This window comes from Arvicanthis niloticus, chromosome 6, assembly GCF_011762505.2.
Source record: "Arvicanthis niloticus isolate mArvNil1 chromosome 6, mArvNil1.pat.X, whole genome shotgun sequence".
In the NCBI taxonomy this organism is placed as follows: domain Eukaryota; kingdom Metazoa; phylum Chordata; class Mammalia; order Rodentia; family Muridae; genus Arvicanthis; species Arvicanthis niloticus.
In genome coordinates this window covers 39,238,547-39,263,172 of record NC_047663.1, presented here as the reverse complement: position 1 = coordinate 39,263,172, position 24,626 = coordinate 39,238,547, and the positions used below count along the sequence as shown (strand labels likewise).

Below are 24,626 nucleotides of genomic sequence, written 5' to 3'. Positions count from 1 at the left end.
GGGGAGGGACGAAGTAAGACCCCACATCCCACTGTGAGTGTTCTCAGCTGCTGATACCACCCTTCTCCACAGAGACAACTCCAGAGCAGAGGGGTTTCCAGCATTCTCCTCTCCACAGGCTAGCCTATCACTTCCTCCCATCTGGACTGGGATGTAGCCTAGAAGAGAAGAGCTTTGGAGGCTTAAGTGTAGTGGAAGCAAAGAACCAAGCTAAGCAGTGATACACCAGCAGGAAGAACCCTGAGCAGTGAAAGGCATCTTCCACAAGACATCTGAAGTACCGGGGTCAGGGACTATTTTGCTTTTATAAGGAATGAAGGGTGGTACCAGCCTTCAGTGCCTACATTCCAGGAACAGGAAACGTCCTAGAAAGACAGAACAGTCAAACTCAGTGGCTGATGCTGCCTGTTGCAATACATTGTGGCCCACAGACACTACCGTGTAATCAAACTGCCCTGTAATAGCCCCAGAGCTACTGAAGAAAGAAGCCACAGGAAAGATTCTTTCAGGCTCTCTGCTTTCAAAGCCTTCTGTTACTCACTATGAGGGTTTTATATAGCACCTGCCAGGTGCGCATATGGCTCAAAATTTTTTCTCAACCTCTGTAACTAAATCTACTTCCAAGGCATGGACAAGAGCCAGATTCAAGTGTACAGGCTATTTGTCCAGCGAGACACTCGGCTTTATGCTGGCCCAGACAGTGGACAGATAGAGGTGATGCCATCTGATTCCTGAACCAAGCACTTAGAAAATGTTGACAAGGTTCCAGACAAGAGGAAACTGTCATTGTTTCTCATTGTGACTGTCACCATTTCTGCTCTGTACTGTCAGGGACTCTGCTGAGCATGGAGAAGATGGCAAGCCAAGCCCATGGGGAAAGTACTCTTACCATCCAGGCTCTGGCTTTTGCTTTCTCTGTGTCCTTACATATAATATCCTTCTGCAAAGGTCTGTATCTAATGACTAATATTATGGCAAGTGCTAAAACCACCAAGGAGACAAGCCAGACTCTGGGCATGTCTGGGTAGGGTCTTAGACTGCATTAACTGAGTAGCAAGACCCACCCTAAATCTGGACAACATTAGCCCATGGGCTGCGGTCCTGCACTGAATAAAAAGGGGGAGGTGGCTCATGACAAGTGACTTCACAGTTTTACCACCATACCTTTGTGCTGTGATGAACTGCATCCTTGTGAACCAGAAGCTTCCTTCCTTCAGATATTCCTATCAGATACTATGTCACTGCAATAAGAACATTAATACAAAAAGCAAAAATTTATAAATTGCTAAGAAGCAGAGTGATCAGGAATCTACAATTTAACCCTATATAGGAATCACTCAGCAGGGTCCAGGTTCTGCTCTTACCCTAGACTAAAGCTCCTCAAAATACTATGGTTATATTTTGATAAATTCATCATAAATGGAAGATATTATAAATCAGAATGCATTTAGGGGGCTGGAAAGATCCCTCATCAGTCAAAAGCACTGGATGTTCTTCCAGAGGACCCAACTTTGACTCACAGTACCCACAAGGCAGTTCACCACCACCACCTGTTACTCCAGTTCCAAGGGATATGGCTCCCTCTTCTGGCCTTTGACACTACCAGGCCGACAGTGGTGCATAGACAATATGTGCACATGAAACACCCACACATTTAAAAATAACGTAAAATAAAATTTTTTGATTAAAAAAATAAGTTGCTGAAATTTTTAAGGAATTTACTATCTTTAACCTACCAGCCAGTACACCACCTGTTCCTTACCCTCATGGTCGGGTGGCTGCCTGGGGACTGGCCCCTCTATAGCTGTTCAGCATCATGAAGGTGCTGTAATGTATATCACCAGCCTTGAAAAAAAGATCAAGCCTCTGAAATCAAAGTGCCATTTCTACTAAATGCCTAAATTCCACCATCTTAGAGTTGAAGTCTCATAAATCGAAGCATGAATCAGGGGCCATCTGTACAGTCTAAACATCTGGCCAGGAAAAAATATGATCAGAGATTAAATCTAATCCATGGAGTACTTGTTTTCCTCATTGGTACCCCCAGCCTAGAACAGAGTAAGGAAAGAAAAGCTATTTACAGAGTCAGCCGCGGATGCCCTTAATGACTGTATCCTTGTTCCCCTAGATCTCTTTGACAATTATATAGGCAGCTGTAAAGAGGAGTGAATGGATGTTACGAGGCCTTAATACCTAGAGATATTAAGCTGAATTACTTTTGTGAGCCAAGCCCCAGAGATGGCAGTGGGGGGGGGGGAGAATAGTTATGTATGACTATGAGAAAGGATCAAAGCATAAAGCCATAGTGATGGCACCAGTAAAGTGATTGCAGAGAAATAGTTATTGTTACAGAAAGGACTGTAAAAGGAAGAGAGAGAGGTGAGAAGCAAACGGGAGATGGCAGGCAGGGGGATAACGATTCTCATTCTCAGCTCCGTGACGCTTTAACAGAAACCAGGAGATTTATAAAAACAATCTTAGGATAAAGGCTTTTTTTTTTTTTTAAGAGAACTGCCATGAATTTTTTATGTACTTATAAGTTGGATATGGTCCAAAAGATAGAAAAAATGAGTTAGACAAATTGCATTAAAAAATACAGAGGTCTGGCAGTTCCAGCGCACAGCGATTCTTACTTACGGGGACTACCTGCAACCTCACCCCAATCTACAGACATAAAAATGCTGTGGAAGGCAGACAGCTCACAATGAGATGCCATTTCCCATCTATTAAGATGGCTATTACCAGGAGTAACTATTGTAAGGACAGAGAGGAACTCGGACTCCTCCTATAACGCTGCTGGGCCTGTGAAGCTGGGCTACGCCTAAGAAAAATTAAATTAAAAGCGAAACTACCATAGGATCCTCCACTTCACTTCTGGTTTCTATACAGAAGGGCCGAAAGCAGAGGATGTGCTCTGCTACCTCTGTGACTGAGAAACAGAAGAGCAAGAGCTACGCCATGCTGCCATGCTCGCCATGCTCGAGTGATTCAAAACAGGTCCCTGCAGGTGCGACAAAAAAAGGTGGTGGCAGAAAACAATGGGACCATGTCTTCAACACATTAGCACCGGAAAGCAAAGAGCAATAGAGACATTCTGAGGGTAGCACGAGGCTCTCCTACCTCAGCTGCACTCTAGGGCTGAGGAAGCCACATCACATTGCCCCCAGAAGGAAGAAAGCAACACTAGGTCAGCAGTAAGTCCTGTCTCAGTGAACAGAGGAGTGAACAACTGCACAAGCCTCACCACTGATTAAGAACACACTGCAGGGGGCTGGAGAGGTGGCTCAGCAGTTAAGAGCATTTGTTCTTGCAGAGGACCCTAGTTCAATTGCCAGCACCTGCATGATGATTCAATCATCCATAACTCCAGTTTCAGGGAATCCAGAGCCCTCTTCTGACCTCCATGAGCACCAAGCATTTAAATGGTGCACATGGATACATGTAGGTGAAACAGTCACACCTAAAATTTAAAAATGAATACATCTAAAAAATGCGTTTAAAACGGGGTTTGGGTTTTGTCTTGCTGGGGAATTTTGTCAGACACAGAGCACATGCCCAGATTGCAAACATGCCCTGGGTCTGAGTTCCAGCAACACACAAACACACACACACACACACACAGCCTATAGCAAGTATGCATATGCCATAAATTAATTTTAAATGCCCAAAAACCTTTTGGGAAGAACAGAGAATTACAGAGACAACTATCAAATATTCAAGTTTTAAATTTTTGTTATTGTGTGTTTATTATATAGAGTACTATATTACAGGACACTTTCATATAATTGTGTGTGCATATGTATATATGTATCTAGTGCATTAGGCATATTCCCTGCCCCCCACAAACTATATTTTTTTTCTACTGATTTGAGAATTGGATTATTCTTGGTTTTTCCAAAACCCTGAGGTCCATTGTTGTTTGAAACTTCCTTGAGCTTTTCATGTATTTGTAGTTAGGAACTTCTCCCTTAGGGCTGCCTGCATTGTAATGGGTTTGGGTATGTTGTGTTTTCATTCAACTCCAGGAATTTTTTTTTTCTCTCTTGATTTCTCCATTGACATGCTACTCAGTGGGGGTGTGCCCAATGCCCATGAGCTTGTTCTGTAACCTCTCCTCAGTGGATTCTTATTTTTTTTATTTTTTGTGGTCAGAATAGAATACAAGTAATTATTTCAATTTTCCTATACTTGTTAAGACTCGCTTTGTACCATATCACGTGATCTATTTTAGAGAAACTTCAGTGAGCTGCTGGGTTGTACTCTGGATTTTTAGGGTAGTATTCTATGTAACTGGTTATGAGGTCCATTTGATCTGTCCTTTACTCAGTGTCTCACTGTTCACTGTCAAGATGGCCTGCCTATTGGTGAAAATGGGTGACATCATCCATATGGTTATGCTGGGGTCGATCCATGTCTTTATTTCTAGCCATGTTTCTTTTATAAAACTGGGTGCTGGGAACTGAATCAAGGTCCTCTGCAGAAGCAGTAAAGTCTATTGGTGTCCCTGGAGGTCAGAAGAAGGCATCAGATCCTCTGAAACTGGAGGTAGGTACAGGTGATTATGAGCCACCATGTGGGTTCTGGGAATTGAACCTGGGCCCTCTGTAAGAACAAGTGCTATGACCTGCTGGATCATCCCCCCAGCCCAGGTTTCTGTTTTTCACTGTTAGTTTGCTTAACTGCCTTCCTAGGGTGGAGGATTCTCTTCTATTGCCTCGTCTCTATGATTCTTTCAGATATTTCCTGTAGCACTGCCCTAGTTGGTTACGAATTCTTGTAGCTTGTTTTTTTGTTTGTTTGTTTGTTTGTTTGTTTAAAGTTTTTCTTTCTTTTTCAATTATGGTAGTTTTCTTAGGTAATACAGTCTAGATGGCAGTTGTCTTGCAGATTTGTTTGATTTTGGTTTTGTTTTTAACTTTTTATTGATTCTTTGTGAGTTTCACCTCATGTACCCCAATCCCACTCATCTCCCCGTCCTTTCATATCTGCCCTCCACCCTTTCAATCTCTCCCCAAAAAGAAAATAAAAAAAAGAATTTTTAAAATATCTTCTTGTGGAAGCTGTAGTTTGTCACAGTGTGTCACATAGGGCACCCTTTGTCTACACATCTTTACTCGCAAATGGTCATTGTAAGGCCTCTGGCTCCTGCTCCACTATCAATCGTGAGGATATCATGCTGTACATTGAGTCATGAGGATCCTGCAGCTTTGGTTCTGCAGGACCAGCCCTTTCACAAGCTTCAGCAGTTCATAGATGGGGCAGATGTTGGGGTAAGCCAACTCAGAGCCCTGGCTCTGGGCCTGGGTGGTAACCGAGTTGGTCAGGCTGCCAGCTCTCCTGCTGCCCAGGCAAGGTGCCCCCCCACACACACCTCCCGATTATTGCAGCTGGTGAGAGGCAGAGCCCACTCCCCAGCTCCCCTGCTCTCATGTTCTGGCGCCAGTTTACCTGCTTGCTACAGGCAGTGAGGGCTGGGGAGGTGAGTTCTTCAGATCTTCAAAGGTGTCATTCCAAGCCCTCCCAACTTTTAGGGATTTTGTTGAGAATTCTGCTGTTAATTCTGATAGGGCTGTCTTTATGTATAATTGGTTTCTCTTTTGATGCTTTCAATATGGCTTCTTTGATCTGTAAGCCCAGTGTTTTGAACTATAACAGGACACGGGGCTCTTTTCTAGTCTTGTGTGTTGGGTGTCCTAAACACCCTCTCTACCTGGATGAGCGTCTCTACCCCAAATACAGTCAGTTTTCTGCTATGGCTTTACTGAAAAAATTCCATTCTTTTAGTGTAAAGTCATACTTCTATGCTCATGGTTCATATATTGTACCTTTTCAGAGTACCCCATAGACCTCATGTGTTGCTTGTGCTTTATATGGATGGGAGTCGGGAAAGGTGAGAGGTGGTACCTCTGGCTGAAAGGATAATTATAAGTAAAATGAGGCAAATAAATTCCATTAGGTAAACCAAGCAGTGGGCCTCCTGAAAGGCTGAAGCACAGAGGCCTCTCAGAAAACAGTCCCATTTATGCTCTTTGGGAAGGTCTATCAAAGGGAAAATGAAAAAAAAAAAAAAAAAAAAGAATAGAGAACAAAAGAAAATAGGGACTAGAACACAGGGGGACATGGCTGATCCACTTCACTGGCACTGGATATTTAATACAGAAGAAATAAAAATGAGTCAGCAAGATCTGGATGGGGCGCGGGGTCTGAATGTATCATTTTCAAACCTGCAGAGGAAGAAGAAGGGCACCAGACAAAGCTGGATATAATGAAAAGAGTGAGGTAGGGCAGAAAGATGGCTCAGCTGGGTAAGGGAACTTATGAAAGAGGCGTGAGAGGATCAACTCCTCAGTTACCCCCTGACCTCCACATGCTCACTGTGGCATGAGTGCCCCCCACACAATTATGATTTTAAAAGAGTTAAGATGATGACAGTGAAGTTTATAAATGTAAGAACACCGGATTACATGTTAGGAATAAATTTGTCGTGTCAGTAATAAGGAAAAAATTAACCAAAACCTTAAGAAAGATATTATCTAGAGCTAGGGACACAGCTCAATGGTAGATGCAAGCACATGCAAGGCCCTGGGTTCAATCCTCAGCATATAACAAATAAAAAATAAAATGGTCCCTTTCTCAGTCCCCACATCAAAAGAGGTAGCACAAATAAACTTTAAGGAAAAATAATTTTATAATGGATTTCTATAAAAATATAAATTACCAAAACAGTCTCAAAATCTGAGACCTCAAGCAATAAAGAAAATTGAGTCAAAAGTCTATTCTATATTTGAGAAACTGCTAGGCAATACCAAGCTTTCAAGAAATAGATAACCCTTCATCATCGTGGTTCAAACTGCCACAGGAGAGACAAAGAAGCTCCCCATACAGCTCATGCTGTAAGCTTAACATGGGCTGGCACCAAACTTTGCAAGAACAAGCCATGCATCAGGCAGAGCAGCACTGAGCACATCTGAGAACTGAATGCATTTGCTGTGGCAAAAGGAAGTTTGCTCACTCACTGCTTATTTGCTGCTGTTTGAGTTTTCAATTCAATAAAAATGCACCCCCAAAACCTTTCTAAATAGATATTAGCATTGAGCCCAGAAATGGATAAAATGTAATATTTCATCAAATCTAAAACTATGAGACGTGCCATCTCTTTATATACTAAGAGAAAAATATATTGTCACTTCAACCATGACAATGCCTTCTTGACACTCATACTTTATTTATCCTCACCAGAGGAGCTTTCAGGACTTGTTTATACAGACTTTACCATAGATCACTGTCAGTGGATTCATACTAAATAAAGCTTAGGCAAGATGAATAAGGTACTCTGCAAACTTTATATTTAGAGTCCAAGTCTTCTAAGTCACCGTTCAACACAGTTGATATCATTCCTGGGATCCAGAGGTGGTGACGCAAGGCTTCGTAGGGGTGGGGCTTCGGTGTGCTCCCCACTGAACTCCAGCAGGCATTCTGAGTTGGGATGCTCAAGGTTTGACTTGCCAGCAATGACAACAGTGAGGCTTTGGCCAAGCAAGAGTCATTTTCCGTCCTCAAGTGGTCTGTGAAATGTCTCTCAGGGATGACAAGTGACCGAGTTTAAGTATGAGAAATTAGAAGATGCCATTGTCAGTAAAGCATGTTCTACTTACGGAAATGTCAAAGTATGAAACACCTGCATGTCGCAGCTGACGAAATAGGTACAAAACAGGGTTTATCTCAAGAATGAAAAATAGTTTACAAATGTATTAAAATAGACCAAATGTGGTGGCGCACGCCTTTAATCTCAACACTTGGGAGGCAGAACCAGGCAGATCTCTTGAGTTCTAGGCCAGCCTGGTCTACATAACCAGTTTCAGACCAGCCAGGGTTATATAGTAAGATCTGTCCTCCCCCTACCCCCAAAAAATCTATTAAAACAAAACATTGACTAATTAAAAACATGGAGCGTGAAGATATAAATGAAGTTATGTAGACTGCTACTGTCTCTATAACTGTCCATTCTACCTGAAATAATCCATAAATCATTGTAATCATTAGGATTACATCATTAATCATTGCAATCCTAACGATTACAGGTTCCTCAATGACCACATGGTAAAACTCAAATGTGAAAGAGAAAAGACCAAATCCAGGAACAGCCAAAATGATTTTGAAGAAAATAAAGAAATGTCAATGTAGGCATAGGAGTCACACTACTAAGTTTTAAGACTTTTTGTAAAGTCTTAAGAATTAAAAAAAAAAAAAGTGTGGTAATGGCATAATAGCAATCTGACAGAATTATGGAGCAAAACAAACTCAAATGATGAAAACTTAGCTTCCCCAGTCGTCTAGTGGCCGGGATTTGATGCTCTCTCAGGTCATGAAAATTGGGTCAAGGTCAACGAGAAGTCTCATGGGTAAGGACACTGATGGCCTGAGTTTGATCCTCAGAACCCAGAGTGGGAGGAGAAAACTGACTTCCACACACAACTGTAGTACACACACACACACACACACACACACACACACACATTCCCATAGCACACCATTTATGATGATTTTTAAAAATGAAATGGCCAAGAGTTTATGAAAAACATGTTCAGTTCTAGTAATCAAAGCATTTCCAAATGTGAGAAACAACCATTTACCCTTCACACTGGCAGAAACTAAGATTAGGAGTAGTATAAGATTAAATATATTGCAGAGAGAATAAGAAACTTGTGAAGTTACTTAGTAAATATAGCATAGAGACTAAACTCTGACACTTCATTTCCCAAAAGACATGTACAAAGATCTTCACCATGTAGTGAATAAAGTTATGTAGAATTAGAGGAAACCAAAAGTCCATTAATAAGATGAATGTGTCATAGTACAGAAATGTACTAGGGCACTTCAAAATTGCTAAAATAAATAGATAAATCTCAAAACCATTTAGTGGGGAATAAAAACAATAAAAATATATCTTCAGAATAACCTATTTATAGCTTTAAAGACTTAAGAAGAATGTTTTATCTCACCACAGGTATGTGCATACATATTAAACATTTGAAAAGACACTGTATGGAATCCAAAGACTACATCTATGGAGACAAGGTAGGAGAGCACATGATAGGGAGAGAGACAGGTGGTTCTTCAGCATCCTCTTAAAGCAGAGTGTGTACATGTATGTGCCCAAGGGAACATATGTTTGCATGTGCTTGTGGAAACCATAGGACAACCTCAAATGTCACCTTTAGGAATACTGCCCACCTCCCTTTGCTCTTTCACTGGCCTGGAAAGAGCCTGGGAACCACCCTCCTCCTGTGTCTCTCGGGTACTAAGGCTAGAGAAATGGCTCACCACAAAGGGGACTTGCTGCTCAGTCAAACCTAGAGTCTGGATCCCAGCACCCACATTATGCAGCTTACAAATATCCCTAGCTCCAACTCCAGGAGAGCTGACAGCCTCTTCTGGCCTCTAACAACATATATGCACACTTGAATATGCATGTACACATGCATGTATGTACACACACACATGCACAAACACATAAAATAAATAAAATAAATTTTATTTGGATAAATAAAAATTTTTCCAAAATAAAATATTTCAGGTAGGCATGGTAGCAATTGGAAGACTAAAGCAGGAAAGACTAGCCTAGGATACATAATTAGTCTAGGCCTCAAATCCCATGATTACAACATTTACATAGACAAAGTCTTGTATAGACAAGTATGGTGGCTCATGCCTGTAATCCCAACACTTGGGAGGATGGTCAGGAGGACTACCGACAGTTTAGGTCCTACCTGGGCTATAGTGTGAGACTCTTTTCTGAAATCTTCAACAACAACAAAAGTCTTGATGGATGTGCTATTTCATATGAGATGACGCAGAACAAGATGACTGTTGGTAAGAGAAACTTAAAAATGTGAATAAACTAAATAGAAGTGTGTGTTGCAATGAACTGTCATGAAACAATGTTTAGAAACATTGGTTACTTACTTTAAAAGATGTCAACAAATATATTAAGTAGAAATAAACAGGCTATAAAATTGTAGATTTTTCAATCAAGGCATGAAATGCTCAAAGGAATCTTCTCCTAAAGCTATAAACAAATTTCAAGAATGCACCTGAAATATCTTATATGTTCTCAACTTGGATCCGTGCAAAAAACATGAACAAAGAATCTACCCCTGGTAACTATGATTGATTAACTAGACAGCTTTGGACAAATGCATATCAGGACTATATTTCTATAAAACAGCTACATTTGAACCAAAAGCCAATAGTCTCATAGAGCCAATACCAATGAGCCCTGCCTTTCCAGAGGGGCTGCCTTGCCGTCCGGTCAGGCCTATCAGAGCCAGGGCAGAGCACAGGTCGATGGAAGGGGCATGGTTATAACACCAGCACTCAGAAGCTGAGGCAGAAAGATTCTAAATTCCAGCCCTAGCCACATAGGCAGACCCTGCCCACATTTTTAAAGGCTAAGCAACTATAATAAGCTATACAGTAAGTAGGTTGGGCCAGGGACTGTGCATGAGAACAACCTAAACCTATATTGCAAGTGATGCCACATATGGAAGGGAGCGGCAGCAGGAAGTTGCTGAGGGACTCTTGAAAGGAAAGAGAACATTTGTCTTCCTACATTTATGATCTCTGAAAAGCTAGAATTGACTGGGATACTCTCAAGCCTGTGCCCAGAAGGTAGAGGCATCACCACACATTTTTCTTTATGAAAACTGAAACAGCATATATTACAGGGTGGGGAATTAAGACTCAGAAAATATTACCATTGCTATTTCTTTACTGTGGAAATCTGTGTGTTCTTTATGCTTTGATTAAGTGTTTTTCAAACAGCTGAGACCAAAAGACATGCACTACCTTTATTTTCTAACAGTTAAGGCCATGTGACACTGCTGGATATGACACGTATGAAATCTTGTCTTCCAGATGAATTGATTTTGAATTCAATCAATCTCTGAGAGAAGACATCCCAGCTCGCATAATTTCATCAACCAGGAGGATGTTGGTGGCAATGACGGTGCTGAGGATGAAAGGATCAGAGTGAGCCCAGCCTCCTACAACATGCCCGTGTCTCCCCAGCAACCTTCAGCACGTGGAGGGGTACTTCCCCTTCAGGCATGTTGGAATGAGAATTCATGAAGCAGAGACATTACGAAGGAAGCACTCTCCTCACCCTGTAATGGCGACTGCTTTGCTGACTCGGCAGAAGTCTAATTTGTACCCAGCAAATCTGCGAAAATTCTCGCAGGTTGCTGCTGGTCCCTGCTACAAGGAGGCTGCTGTTACTCCCCTTCCAACCCAAACAGGGAGGGTAAGGTTAGCTTTACTTGTGCCTTTCCCTGCTGCAGACACTATGTGAAGGGGACTATAAGAGGACAGCAGCTAATCTCAGTAGCTGGGGACCACGGTGTCATACTCTTCACAGTGTTTTCCAAACAAAAATAACGGGAACTATTCAAAGTTATCAGTTACATCCCTAAAGGTCTTTCTCTTCATTGCCAATTTACCAGGAGTGAAGAAGATGTTTTTTCACACAGTAATTATCCCAAATTCCCGCTTCTGCTGCTACCATCGGCTCCCCTGCAAAGTAAAGACAGGCTACTTACTTGAGCAATCTTGACACACCCCGCCAGTGTTGACTGGTGAATTCTAACAATATTAATCTCTTACAGAACTTGTTTGTCAAAGTCACCACTGACCTCTGTGCTCAGCCCTGTGGATGACTGCCAGCCTCATTCAACAGCTCAGCACAGCCTCCGGTGGAGGGTGCCTTTTGGGCCCCATGTTCCCCTTTCTTCTTCACTATTGGCTCCCTTCCTCCTAAGTGAGCTTACTGCTGGAGCACCCATGCACTCCAAGGCTCTTCTATTCTCTCCCTGTACATGTCTTAGTCAAGTCTTAGTCAGGTCACCCTACTACTGTGATGAAATACCATGACCAAAGCGACATGGGAAAGAAAGGGTTCATTCGGCTCACACTTCCACATTGTTCATCAAAGGAAGTCAAGACAGAAACTCAAACAGGCCAGGAACCTGGAGACAGGAGCTGCTGCAGAGGCCATGGAGAAATGCCAACTTACTGGCTTGTTTCTCATGGCTTGCTCGGCTTAATTTCTTATAGCACCCAGATCGACCAGCCCAGGGATGTCACTACCCACAATGGGCTGAGTCCTCCCTCATTAATTACTAATTAAGAAAATGTCCTACAGGCTTGCCACAGCCTGTTCTTATGGAGGCATTTTCTCAGTTGAGGTTCTTCCTTTCAGATGACTTTTAGCCTGTGTCAGTTTCACATAAAACTATCCAGCACAAATAATCACATGTGGTCTCACCCAGTTTTCCAGGTTTAAACTATCTACACCCTGATTACTCTCTTACCAACAACACATATGTGTTTCTTGAGCTCAAGATATCGAACTACTTTCCTCAGAAAGGCCATAAGTACTTCAAACCTGACTTTGCTAAAACTGGACAGTCCCTCAACTCATAGCCAGCTTGATCTAGTCTTCTCCAAAAGCTAGTGCAATTCTAACCTGCTAGTTGTTCAGCTAATTGCTCTCTGCAGAGTGGAGAGAAGCCACAGTCATCCTTTTAAACATGGACTATGTTGCAAAATTGCTCCTTATTTTATTACAAGGATTAAAAAAATACAAAGCTGAAGTCCTCAGTCCAGCCCACATGCCACTGTGTAATCTGACGTGTCACCTCTGTCACCTCCTTCCTTTTCCACTGACTGTTCCTTCTCCCAGCAGACTACTTCCTGCTGTCCCCTCATGGCTAAACCCTCAGTTCCATCAGCTCCTTAGTAGACTTCTTCCTAGTTTGCACCGTACAGATGTTTTAATTTTCTCCCTTCCCTACCCTCCCTACTTAGCATTCATGATCATCCTTACAGAGGCTAAATAATTTATTTGTTAAGATTATTGTTTACTGCCTGTTTTCACTATACGAGAAGCTCACAATTTTGGTCTATTTTGCCCAGTGTGAATCCAAATAATTAGCACTCAATAAGTCTATTTTTTTAAACATTGGTGGGGGTGGGAAGACTAGAGATATAGATAGTTCAGTCATTGACTGTTTACAAACACAAGGTCTGAGTCTGAGTTTGGTCCCCAGGGACCCACATTAAAAATTTCTTTTGTTTCAGGGCTGGTGAGATGTTCTACAGTTAAGTGCACTTGTTACTGTTGCAGAGGACCTGGGTTCAGGCCCAGTCCAAGGGGATCTGATGCTCTTGTCTGACCTCCACAGGCACTGCATGCACATTATTCACAGACATACAAGGACAGAAAACACCTATGCACATTAAATATTTTTTGGAGTAAGCTGGATGCACTCAAGATTGATATAATAAAATGTTCCAACCTACCTCCCTCTAAGATTTGGGCCCTTGAGGTATAACCTTTTGAGTAAATAGTTATTTCTTTTCAATTTCTTACCTGTATTCAGGTCTATGCCCACGAGTTCTTTTGATTCAGCGTGTTTAGTCTGAATTTTTATCAGTGTTTCCTGCAGGTCATAACCAGAATTCTGAGCAAGAACCTTTATAAAAAAAAATGTGTAGAATACCTTCATATATGAATTTGAAAATCAAGAACAAAAAAAGGGCACTATTTTTCAGTCTTGTTAAACACAACCACAACACAATGGCCATGTCCTTTAGAAGAATCTCATTCCCAACCTAAATCGACTTATTGCTTTATCTATCTAACACATTCTATTCTTGAATAGTTTCCCCTTGTGACCACCACACCAAGTTCTAAGGACACCAGACTTTTTCCACTCCTAGATATTTTTTAAGCAAGGTCTCATATAGCCCAGGTTGGCCTCGAACTCCTTCTTCCCTTGTGTAGCAAAAACTGCCTTGAGCTCCTGACCCACCAGCTTCCACCTCCCCAGTGCTGGTGATACAGGCATGTGCCACTACAGCCATCTTATGTCTTTCCTTATAAAAGAGATAAGTCTACTATTTCCTCTGGCCTCTTGAGCCAAGTGCCTTCCTGTTCTTTCCAGCACTTGCTAAAAAAGACCAGAGCATCCACAGCACTGTATGTCCCTTGGCTTCAGAAGGACAGCCGAGACCTGTAGCAATTTGGATGAAAATGCCTGTACTCCACACTAAACTAATTTCTAAACTTACAGCTGATAAAGAAAAAGGGTCACTGTATACCAGTGGCACCACCAATTCCTGTCAACAACACAGTACCTAATGACTTTGCTGCTTGGAGGAAAGAAAAAATAGACACCTGATTCACAAACAACCCAAAAATTATGAATAATTATAATATAAATTATTTAAGTCTTTGCTAGCTAACAATGTTAATAATGGTTGAATTCATGGTGATAGCATACATGAAACATCTTTCTATATGTCTACATGACTGATGACTAACAGAGGCAAAGAGAAAGGAAGGGCAGCCCTGTCCTTTCCCTACTTTGCTCCTTCAATTACAAGTTCCAGCCAGTAGTGTTTGGGGACACTAAACATCTTCAAGTCCTTCACTTCCCACAACTAAAGTAATAGCAGCTTGGATGCCACCAACAAAATAAGAATCTCTGCTTAAAATAAAAAATTCAAACAAAACTTGAGTTCCAAACTGCTCATTAGAATTGGTTAGTACTGAACTTCCCAAAGGAGCTTTGAGACACAGGGAAAACTTGACTATTTCCTGGAGCTCTCTCGAAAGTCTTGTAAGCTTCGCTCCCGACAGTTTCTCTGCTGGGTTGGTAAAATATTTATACACAACAGGAAATGCAAATGAGCACATTTCTAACTCTGTGAACTGTTGGGCAACTTGTAATCAAGGATCTTTAGGTGCACGCCGTTGTTATCCGGCCAGGAGACAGCTGTACCTTCGGGATGATGAGTAAGGCATCAGCAAAGGCTTGGATTCCGAGACGAGCTCTTCCCTGCACACGGTGTTTGTAGTTAACAAGAGCTTCTGCTATTGCAACTTCCACTGCCCCAGCCCCTGGAACCACACAGCCTGCCAAAGGCAAATAACAAAAAGATGTCAAACAAGGAAAAGGAGCAAGAAAAGCAACTGGCTACAAAGGCAAGCGTGTCTGATTACTTTGACCACTTCTGAAATATTCTGAACATATTTCGAAATCAAATAAATTCTACAACTCAGCAATTACTAGGTTTCCCTATTAAGGGTTCTGAAATTAAATAAGCACAGTACACATACTGGCCACAAACACTTTGTTTCATTGTTTATCCTCTGGAAAACATAACTAAGATTTCTGGGGTCATAGAGATGGTTCCCAGCACCCACATCAGGCAGCTCGCAACCCCTGTAACTCAAGTCCAGGGGATCTGACGCCCTCTGTCCTATGTAGGCACCTGCATTAACATGATGCTCATAAACTCACACAGGCACACACACATACAAATAAAAATAAATCGTTTTTAGGTAGACATTTCTTTTGCTTACATCTTATAGTTATACGACTACATTGAAATGTTATTTGTAATTTATAGTTGCAAGTAGCTGGATACAAGGTCTGATCTAAAAAAAAAAAAAAAAAAATTAAGGGGCCTTAGAATTTCAACCTTTGAAAGGCAATAACTGCTAATCTAGACTACTATGTCTGTAAAACTATCTCTCATAATTGAAGGGCAAAACTTTCCATGAGTCAACCAGGAAATCATGGTCACTAAGCCATCTCTACCAAAGATACTCAAAGGAATCTTAAGGGCTGAGAAAAAAGATAGACCGTGGGACTACAGGAAAGAGTAAGTGTTGCTAGAACAGAAGCCAAGCAAATGAGAGATAGGACTCACCAAACACCATAAAACCCACTCTATGTCACACCCTTCAATAACTCCCAACATCAATGGTCTCAATTCCCCACATAGAAGACAGACTAAAAGACTAGACTTAAAACAGAATTCTTGTAGTTGACAAAATAAACTCCAAACCAAAATTAGCCAAAAGAAATAAATAAAATTGCTTCATACTATCTAAATGAACACTCTGATAAGACAATACTACTGTTGTAAACATATGTGCACTGGAGTGCATGCAACACTGACAGAGGTCAAGACATAGATAAATCCAATACAAGGATAGTGCATGGCAGCGGTACCCCAATCTCATCAATAGACAGGTCATCCCAATGAAACATGAACAGAGAAACATCGGAATTCAATATCTTAGATCAAATGAACCTTGCAGACATCCACAGAACATGAAACAAAGCTAAAAAAAAAAAAAAAAAAAAAAAAAAAAAAGTAAAACAAACAAAAGCAAGCAAACAAAAAATACTTCAATGGAGATTGAACAACTGGGTTACTGATGAAATCAGAAAGGAAATGAATTTTAGAGTTAAATGAAAATGAAGACATAGCATACTATGAGATACAATTTAACAGCACCAATTTAAGAGGGGGAGGAGGGTATTACAACAAATGCCAAGAGAATTCAGCAAGTCCGAAGGACAAACCTTGAAAAAATATATTCCACTAAATTGGAACACCTAAAAAAAAATGAATGACTTTCTAGAAATATGTGATCTACCAAAAATTAATGGAGATAAGCAATTTGAATACATCTATAACAAGCAATGAAACTGGCGAAGAAATAAAACAAACACCCGGTCAAAAAAGTCCAGGCTGTGTGAGGAACCGGAGCTGCCGGTTAGGCCTGATTAAGATGACAGTGCCTGAAAAGCATAGAGACTTCAAGGCAGAGCCCACAGCGGTAGGGGTGGGGTTGGGAGTTGAGGAGAGAGTAGGGGGATGGAGGAGTTGGGGGAGGGGAGGGCCTGGCCAGGATTGGTGACATCCTGGGCAAGAAGCTGGAGAAAAGGGGCTTTGGCAAGGCTTATGAGGTCCTTGGCTACTTCTGCTAAACATTCTCTTCTGAGAATGGCTAAAAGATACATGCAGTGCCAATGCCAAGCAGTCCGGGGATTGCTTTGGGTGCCTTCAAGAAAGGTGTGATGCGCCGGGCAGTGGTGGCGCACGCCTTTAATCCCAGCACTTGGGAGGCAGAGGCAGGCGGATTTCTGAGTTCGAGGCCAGCCTGGGCTACAGAGTGAGTTCCAGGATAGCCAGGGCTACACAGAGAAACCCTGTCTCAAAAAACCAAAAAAAAAAAGAAAGAAAGAAAGAAAGAAAGAAAGAAAGAAAGAAAGAAAGAAAAAGAAAGGTGTGATGCTGCTTCATAATGTTCATAATGTTCTCTGGGGACCCTTCAGCCCTCCAGCCACAGCATAGAGTCTCCAGAGTCTGCAGCAGGGCAGGCTTCTCCTGTCCTCCAGGAAGGAAAAGATTGCTCCTGTCACACTCACCTCCTTTGTATTCCAGGGTCTTCTGGGAGTTCTCTCCCCTCAGCATTTCAACCTTTCTGGAATCCTTGCCCTTGAATGCTGTCCCCTCCCACCTCCCCCTGCAGGTCCACAGCAACAGTTACCAGCCTTCCTGAATGGATTCCTGGTCTTTTTTCCCTCCCTTGTTTTTGTTTTTTGGTTTTTTTCACTGTCCTTATAAAGACTTTTAGATTAATAAAGTCAGTGGCAGGCTGGGGAGATGGCTCAGTGGTTAAGAGCACTGACTGCTCTTCTAGAGGTCCTGAGTTCAATTCCCAGCAACCACATGGTAACTCATAACCATTTGTAATGGGATTCGATGCCCTCTTCTGGTGTGTCTGAAGACAGCAACAGTGTACTCATATAAATGAAATCAATAAATTTTAAAAATAAAATAAAGTCAGTGGCCTAACAGCAATCCCTCCCAGACTAATTTATACAAAGGAAAATGGGGAAATGCTCCAAAACTCACAGCGCTGTGAGGCCAGTACTACCACATACCAAAACCAGATATACACACAGAGGAAAATTACAGGCCAGTCTATCTTATAAACATAGAAGCAAAAACTTGCAATAAAACACTTGCAAACTGAATTGAATACATCACAAAGAACACCCTTCATTATCAAGTTTCTTCATTCCAGAAATGCAGGGATGGTTTAATATATGTAAAACAATTAATGTAATCTGCCATGAAATAGATAAGACCAGAAAACACACTATTGTTTCCATAGATGAAGAAAAGGCCTGTGACAAAATCGCATATCTTTTCAAACCCTGAATCTGACAAATTTCAAAATCTGACAAAACACTGAAGAGACTAGGACTAAAAGAAGCATATGTCAGCACAATAAAGGCCATACACAGTAAACCTACAGCTAACATGATGCAAAACAGAAGAAGACTCAGAACATTTCCACTAGACCACATACAATAAACCTACAGCCAACATCAGGCAAAATAGAGGAAGACTCAGAACATTTCCACTAAGATCAGGAATAAGACACAGAGCTTGAAGGTTTAGCTGGACCCTGTAATAAGACAAGAGAAGGAGCAGGGCGGTGGTGGTACACACCTTTAATCCCAGCACTTGAGAGGCAGAGGCAGGTGGATTTCTGAGTTTGAGGCCAGCCTGGTCTACAGAGTGAGTTCCAGGACAGCCCGGGATACACAGAGAAACCCTGTCTCGAAAAACCAAAAAAAAAAGACAAGAGAAGGAAATAAAAGGGATACAGATAGAAAAAGAAGTCAAAGTAGCCACATTTACAAGGGAGGGGTGGTGGCACCTGCCTTTAATCCCAGCACTCAGGAGGCAGAAGCAGGCAGATCTCTGTGAGTTTGAAACCATCATGGTCTACATAGTGAGTTCCAGGACATCCAGGGCTACACAGAGAAACTCGGTCTCAAAAAACAAACAGTCAAACAAACACAAAAGAATGGTCCAAAATATCCTTATTTGCAGGTGACATAATACTATACACCATAAAATTCTTTCATCTGATAAACACTTTCAGCAAGATGAAATGACCAAAATATCAAGTACCCTGTCTACTGATGGAAAACACACTGAGAACCAAGGTAACAGTATCATTCAAATTAGTTTCACAAAATAAAATGAAATACCTTGGAATAAGCATAACCAAGGAAATAAAAGATCTCCATAATGTAAGTTTTAAAACACCATTGAAGAGAACACCAGAAGATAGTAAAACTTCCCAAGCTTATGAATTGAAAGAATTAATAGGGTAAAAATGGCTGTCCTACAAAAAGTAATCTACAGATTCAGTGCAATTCTCATCAAAATCCCAGTACCATTTTTCATAGAAATAAAAGCTAAATCTTAAAAGTCATGTGAAAACATAAAGTACCCCAGACAGGCGCTGGAAAGATAGTTCAGGAGTTAAGAGCACTGCTGATCTTCTAGGGGACCTGGTTTTGAACCCCAGCACCCATAAGGCAGCCCATAGCCATTTGTAACTCCAGTCCCAAGGTATCTGGTGCCCTCTTCTGGCCTCTGCAGGCACTGCACACATGTGATGCATAGACAGACATATAGGCAAAAACACTCACACATATAAAATATTTTTTAAAAGACTCCAGACAGCCAAAGCAATTCTTTGCAATAAGAATAATACTAAAGGTATCACAGAAATCACATGATAAATTCAGTAGATGCCAAAAAGGCTTTTGATAAAATCCAATGTCCCTTTCATGATAGAATCACTGAAGAAACTAGGCATAAAAACATATCCCAGTATAACATAATAGAGGCTACATAGCAAACCTTTAACTAACATTATATTAAATGCGGGAAACTCAAGGCATCTCCATTAGAATCGGGGCATGTTCTCCACTGTCACTCTTAGCTAGAGCAGTAAAATAAGAGAATAAAATGAAGGGGATCTTAATAAGGAAGAAGTCAAAGTGTCCTTATTTACAGATGATTCTATACATGAGGCCCTACAGACTCCCCCAGAGAGCCCTTTTGTAAATAGGTAAACACATCAGCAAAGAGCCAGGATACAAAATGAACAGACAAAAATCACCAGTACCTTCCTTTTCCCCAATCACAAACATGCTGAGAAGGAAATTAGGAAATGATCCCATCCACAATTGGCTCAAAAAATAAAGTACCTTGAAATAAACCTGATCAGAGAGCTGAAAGGCCTCTGTGACGGAAACCTTCAACACTCAAGAAGCCAAAGATGACACTAGATGCAAAGACTACTTCTGCTCATGGACTGAAGGAAATAATGTGGGAATTGTTACCGTACCAAAAGCAGTCGACACATTCAATGCATTCATCAAAATCTACCACCATTATACACAGAAAGAAAAAAAAATCTTAAGGCTACAAGTTGTAAATCCATGTAGCAGAGACTGTGGACTCTGATAGTATGTTGGCCTCACAGTCTGCTGGGCTGTGCCAACCACAAGACTCATCTCTTTGTCATATGAACCCCTTCCCCCAACCCCATGGTTAAGAAATGCAAGGAGTTCTGTGCACACAGAGGTCTGGACTGTGGTGAGGGGTGCCCTGCATACTCTGGGCAACTCAGCAGCAGTACAACCTGCTGAGGCCTGAGAGTTCACCAGAAGGGCATTTATCCACAGGAAGCTCAGCCTGGCCAAGGTAGAGAGGCTAGCAGATCTGATCCATAGGGCAACCCAGGCACTCAGAGGTGGCAGGCCTCAAGACAGCTAGATGAAAAGCAAAACCAACTACAGCGGGTGGGCCAAGATCCTCAACTCAAGGCTCTGGCTCACACAGAAGACTTTGGGAAGGGTGATGGCTTGGAAGAGGACGTCCTGGAGCAGGCCAATGGTCAAATGGGGGCTCTGAGGGTGGTGCCTGGTGCAAATGCCAGGTGGACAGAAACTCTATTCAGGGGCCCATGTTTTTATCAGTGAACAATATTGCATGCACACAAGAACAACCAATGAATCTTTTCAGTTCAAAGCCTGTGCCCATTGTGTCCTAAGAGCCCAGGAGGACCATCACCTGTGATACTCTGAAGACCCCTATGGATCTAGCCAGAGTCCCCAGCATTGCTGAGGAGTGTAAGCAGGTTGACAGAAGGTACAGGGTTGCAAGAGCAGGAGAGTGCACAGTGTGCCCATCCACAACAGGTTGGAGCAGGCTGATACCATTCTGTTCATGTTAGATGCCTCCTTCCAGCATGAACTCCCTAGACACCTTGGGAGTTCCCCTAGAAGCCAGTAGCTCAGATGACTACAGTTGGCATCTCTTGCAGACACTGAACAAATCCAACCTACAGCCCTTAATCCTGCTCTGTGCCCCGCCCCCTCAGCTGCCACTGTCATACCTGACCGGGAAGAGACAGCCTTTTGAAGGCCCTAAAGAAGGAGCCGTCTGTAATAGGTGGGCACCCATTCACAGGCCCAGCAGGTACTCCTGTCCTGGGCAAGGTATCAGCATCACCTCCAGCCCTGCCTGGATGCTCTTGACCGTGTTGGCCATAGACTTGGCACTAGCGGTTGGAGAGCATGAGTGACACAGGCACCTGAGCCACCTCACTGGTAGCAGAGACACTGAGAAGATCCTCAACATCACCCAGAACCCTCGGGTATCTGAGCACAACTCAGGGCCCATGACATCTTCACATAGAAACACTTGATCCTAAAAGGCAGAACCGAGCCACTCCTACAAACATCCTGAGCATCCTGTGGAGACTTGTCGGGAACTGGGGACTCTTTGGACACCCTGGAGATATGAATGGAGGGATGTGGGTCTTTTTTTTTTTTTTTTTTTTTAAGTGAAATATATGAAAAAAAAAAATTGTGATCATGGTTGCATTCCATGGCCTCATACTTGCTAGGTAGATATAATCACTGAGCTGTGCCCCTGCCCAATCCCAAGCTAGCACTCTACTGCTGAGCTAAATCCCAGCCCAGCCTAATGGCTTTCTTCTTATTCTCTTCCCCTTCTCTTCTTTTTTTAAAATTCTATTTATTTATTTATTTATTTAGGGTTTCTTGTTTGTTTGTTTTGTTTTTTCAAGACAGGGTTTCTCTGTGTAGCCTGGCTGTCCTGGAACTCTCTGTAGACCAGGTTGGCCTCAAACTCAGAAATCCGCCTACCTCTGCCTCCCAAGTGCTGGGATTAAAGGAGTGCGCCACCACTGCCCAGCTTCTCTTACCCTTCTCTTCTTCTTCCTCCTCTTCCTCCTTCTCTTCCTCCTCCTCTTCCTTCTCTTCATCTGCTTCTTCCTCTTCTTCCTTCTCCTTTTCCTCTCCTCCTCTTACTCCTTCTCCTTCTCTTCTCCCTCTTCCTTCCTCCTTCTCTTTTTTTTCAACACAGGGGTCTTTCTTTCTTTCTTTCTTTCTTTCTTTTTTTGTTTTGTTTTGTTTTTCGAGACAGGGTTTCTCTGTGTAGCCCTGGATGTCCTAGAACCTACTCTGTAGACCAGGTTGGCTTCAAACTCAGAGATCTTGCCTACCTCTGCCTCCCAAATGGTGGGATTAAAGGCATATACCACTACCACCTGGCAGCTTTTATTTTTCAAATGCCAAATAAACGTGAAAAGTTCAGGTCAACTAGGAATGTCTGTATATGAGAATCTGCTTTACTTCCATGATGTCTATGGAAGTAGTCATGGTTTCACATGAATATTTCCAGAACTTGACATCCCCCCCACAAACAGGAAAAAAAAAAACTTAAAATTCTTATGGAAGCACAAAGCTAGCTGAAGCAATCCTGAGCAAAAAGAATAATGCTGTAGGTATCAACATACCTGACTTAGGGTTATATTAAAGAGCCATAGGAACAAAGCCAGCATGGTGCTAGCACAAAACAGACACATAGATCAATGAGAGAGAAAGCCAAGATATTAACTCAAATAGCTGCAGCCACTGGGTTTTTGGCAAAGGAGCCAAAAAATACGCTTTGGGGGAAAAGACAGCCTCTTCAGCGATGGTACAGGGAAAACTGAATATTGACATGTAGAAAAATAAAAGTAGATCTCCTTCTCTTGTCTGTACAAAAATCAATTCCAAATGGATCAAATACCTTAATGTAGACCTGGAACTCTGAAAGTATTTAAGGGAAAACACTTTAAGATAAACATATAGGCAAGCTGGGGAATCCCAGCACTCAGGAGGCAGAGGCAGGTGGATCTCTGAGTTCAAGGCCAGCCTGGTTTACAGACTGAGTTCCACAACAGCCAGGGACACAGAGAGAAACCTTGTCTCAAAAAACCGGCCAACCACCCAAAACAAAACAAACTCAAAACAAACAATCAAAACCCCACAAAAATCCCCACCAAACCCCATTAGATTCCATCTCATGCCAGGAAGACTGGTAATCATTAAGAAAACAAATATCAAATGCTAGCGAGGATATGGGCAATAAACTGCTATAAACTGGTAGTGTAATCCCAGTACTCAGGAGGCAGAGGCAGGCGGATTTCTGAGTTCGAGGCCAGCCTGGTCTACAGAGTGAGTTCCAGGACAGCCAGGACTACACAGAGAAACCCTATCTGGAAAAACAAAACAAAACAAAACAAAAACAAACAAACAAACAAATTGGTAGTGGAGGTCCTCAAAACCCTAAAAGTAGATCTACCATGTGAGCAAACACATTTATATCCTCATTAACATTTGATATTCGTTTTCTTAATGATTACCGTTTGTCCTGGCATGAGATGGAGTCTAATGTGTTTTGGTGGGTTGTATTGTGTTGTGTTGTTGTTGTGTTTGGACACGAACCTGGGAGCAGGTCGGTAAGCATCATGGCTCCTACGTGGTTTCTCCATCAAGTCCTTGCCTTGAGTCCCTGCAACTGCCTTCCTCAATGGATGGTAACCTGCAAGATGAAATAAACCCTTTCCTCCCCGAGTTGCTTTTTGGTCATGGTGTTTATTATAGAAACAAAAAAAGCGCACTAGAGTAGTGTGCTTGCTGCCATGCCTACTAACCTGAGATAAGTTCTCAGTGCCCCCATGGTGGGAGGAGAGAGCAAGTCCTGAAGCCGCTCTCTGATCACCATGCACATGTCATGACACGCATATGCCCACACATATAACACTCACATAATGAATAAATGCATGTGAAAGGTTAATGGGGCAAGTTTAACACGTGTTTAAGCATGGGGTCAACACAAGGTGTTAAGGAAGACTAAACAGGGGCTTCTCAGAAGAGAGCCCTGCTTACATGTCTTAGCAGTACTTAGAAACTATTTTGGTGGCTCTAAAATTATAGCTTTTAATGGTTGCTTTCAGAACCTTTTCTTCTTTTCTTTATTACATTTATTTATTTATGTGTGCATATGTGGTGTGTGCATGCCGCAGCCTTGGTTGTAGCTCAGAAGACAGTGTTAGGGAGTCAGACCTCTACATCCACATGAGAGTCCTGAGACTGAACTCATCACTTAAGAGTAATCGTGCCAGCCCCATCAGGCTCTTTATGAGAAGTGAGATTATAGGGTAGCTCCAGAGGTGCCTTTTGGATAGGATTATAATCTAATAAAGATAAAATCATGAGCCACAAGGGTTGCGCAAAGAGGTTAAGACATGTCTTTTCCTGTGAAGATTCTTAGGAGAGTCCTAGAAAATTTCAGGTTTACAGATAGAATGGAAAAAGGTCACCTATGCTTAGGTTTCAGGCATGGTTCACTGCTATTTAAACTTTCTTATTTGAATCTTCACTAAACAAAAGAAAGACTGTCTCTATGTAGGTAACCTTCACAGTGAATGCTGTTAGCAGTGCTGGAACTGCTTTAAGCAGACCCCAGGGACAGGGGCTCCCTTTCCTTCCCAGATCCCCATAATTTTCCCTGACTCTCATCTTGCCTCACGTATG

At 42.1% G+C, this 24,626-nt stretch overlaps 1 protein-coding gene across 5 annotated transcripts in view; it reads right to left on the bottom strand.

Annotated features, from left to right (window-relative positions):
• Nucleotides 1–10,828: 10,828 nt before the first annotated feature.
• Nucleotides 10,829–24,626, bottom strand: part of Cct6b (chaperonin containing TCP1 subunit 6B) — a 57,964-nt gene continuing 44,166 nt past the window's right edge. For all 5 annotated transcript variants that reach the window (XM_076936170.1, XM_076936169.1, XM_076936171.1 and 2 more), the window contains 4 exons: nt 14,844–14,977; nt 13,430–13,532; nt 11,499–11,571; nt 10,829–11,011 (listed from right to left, as the gene is read on the bottom strand). In XM_076936170.1, the coding sequence (XP_076792285.1) occupies nt 10,939–11,011; nt 11,499–11,571; nt 13,430–13,532; nt 14,844–14,977 (383 nt within the window). In that variant the 3' untranslated portion in view covers nt 10,829–10,938. The remainder of the gene's footprint in view (nt 11,012–11,498; nt 11,572–13,429; nt 13,533–14,843; nt 14,978–24,626) is intronic.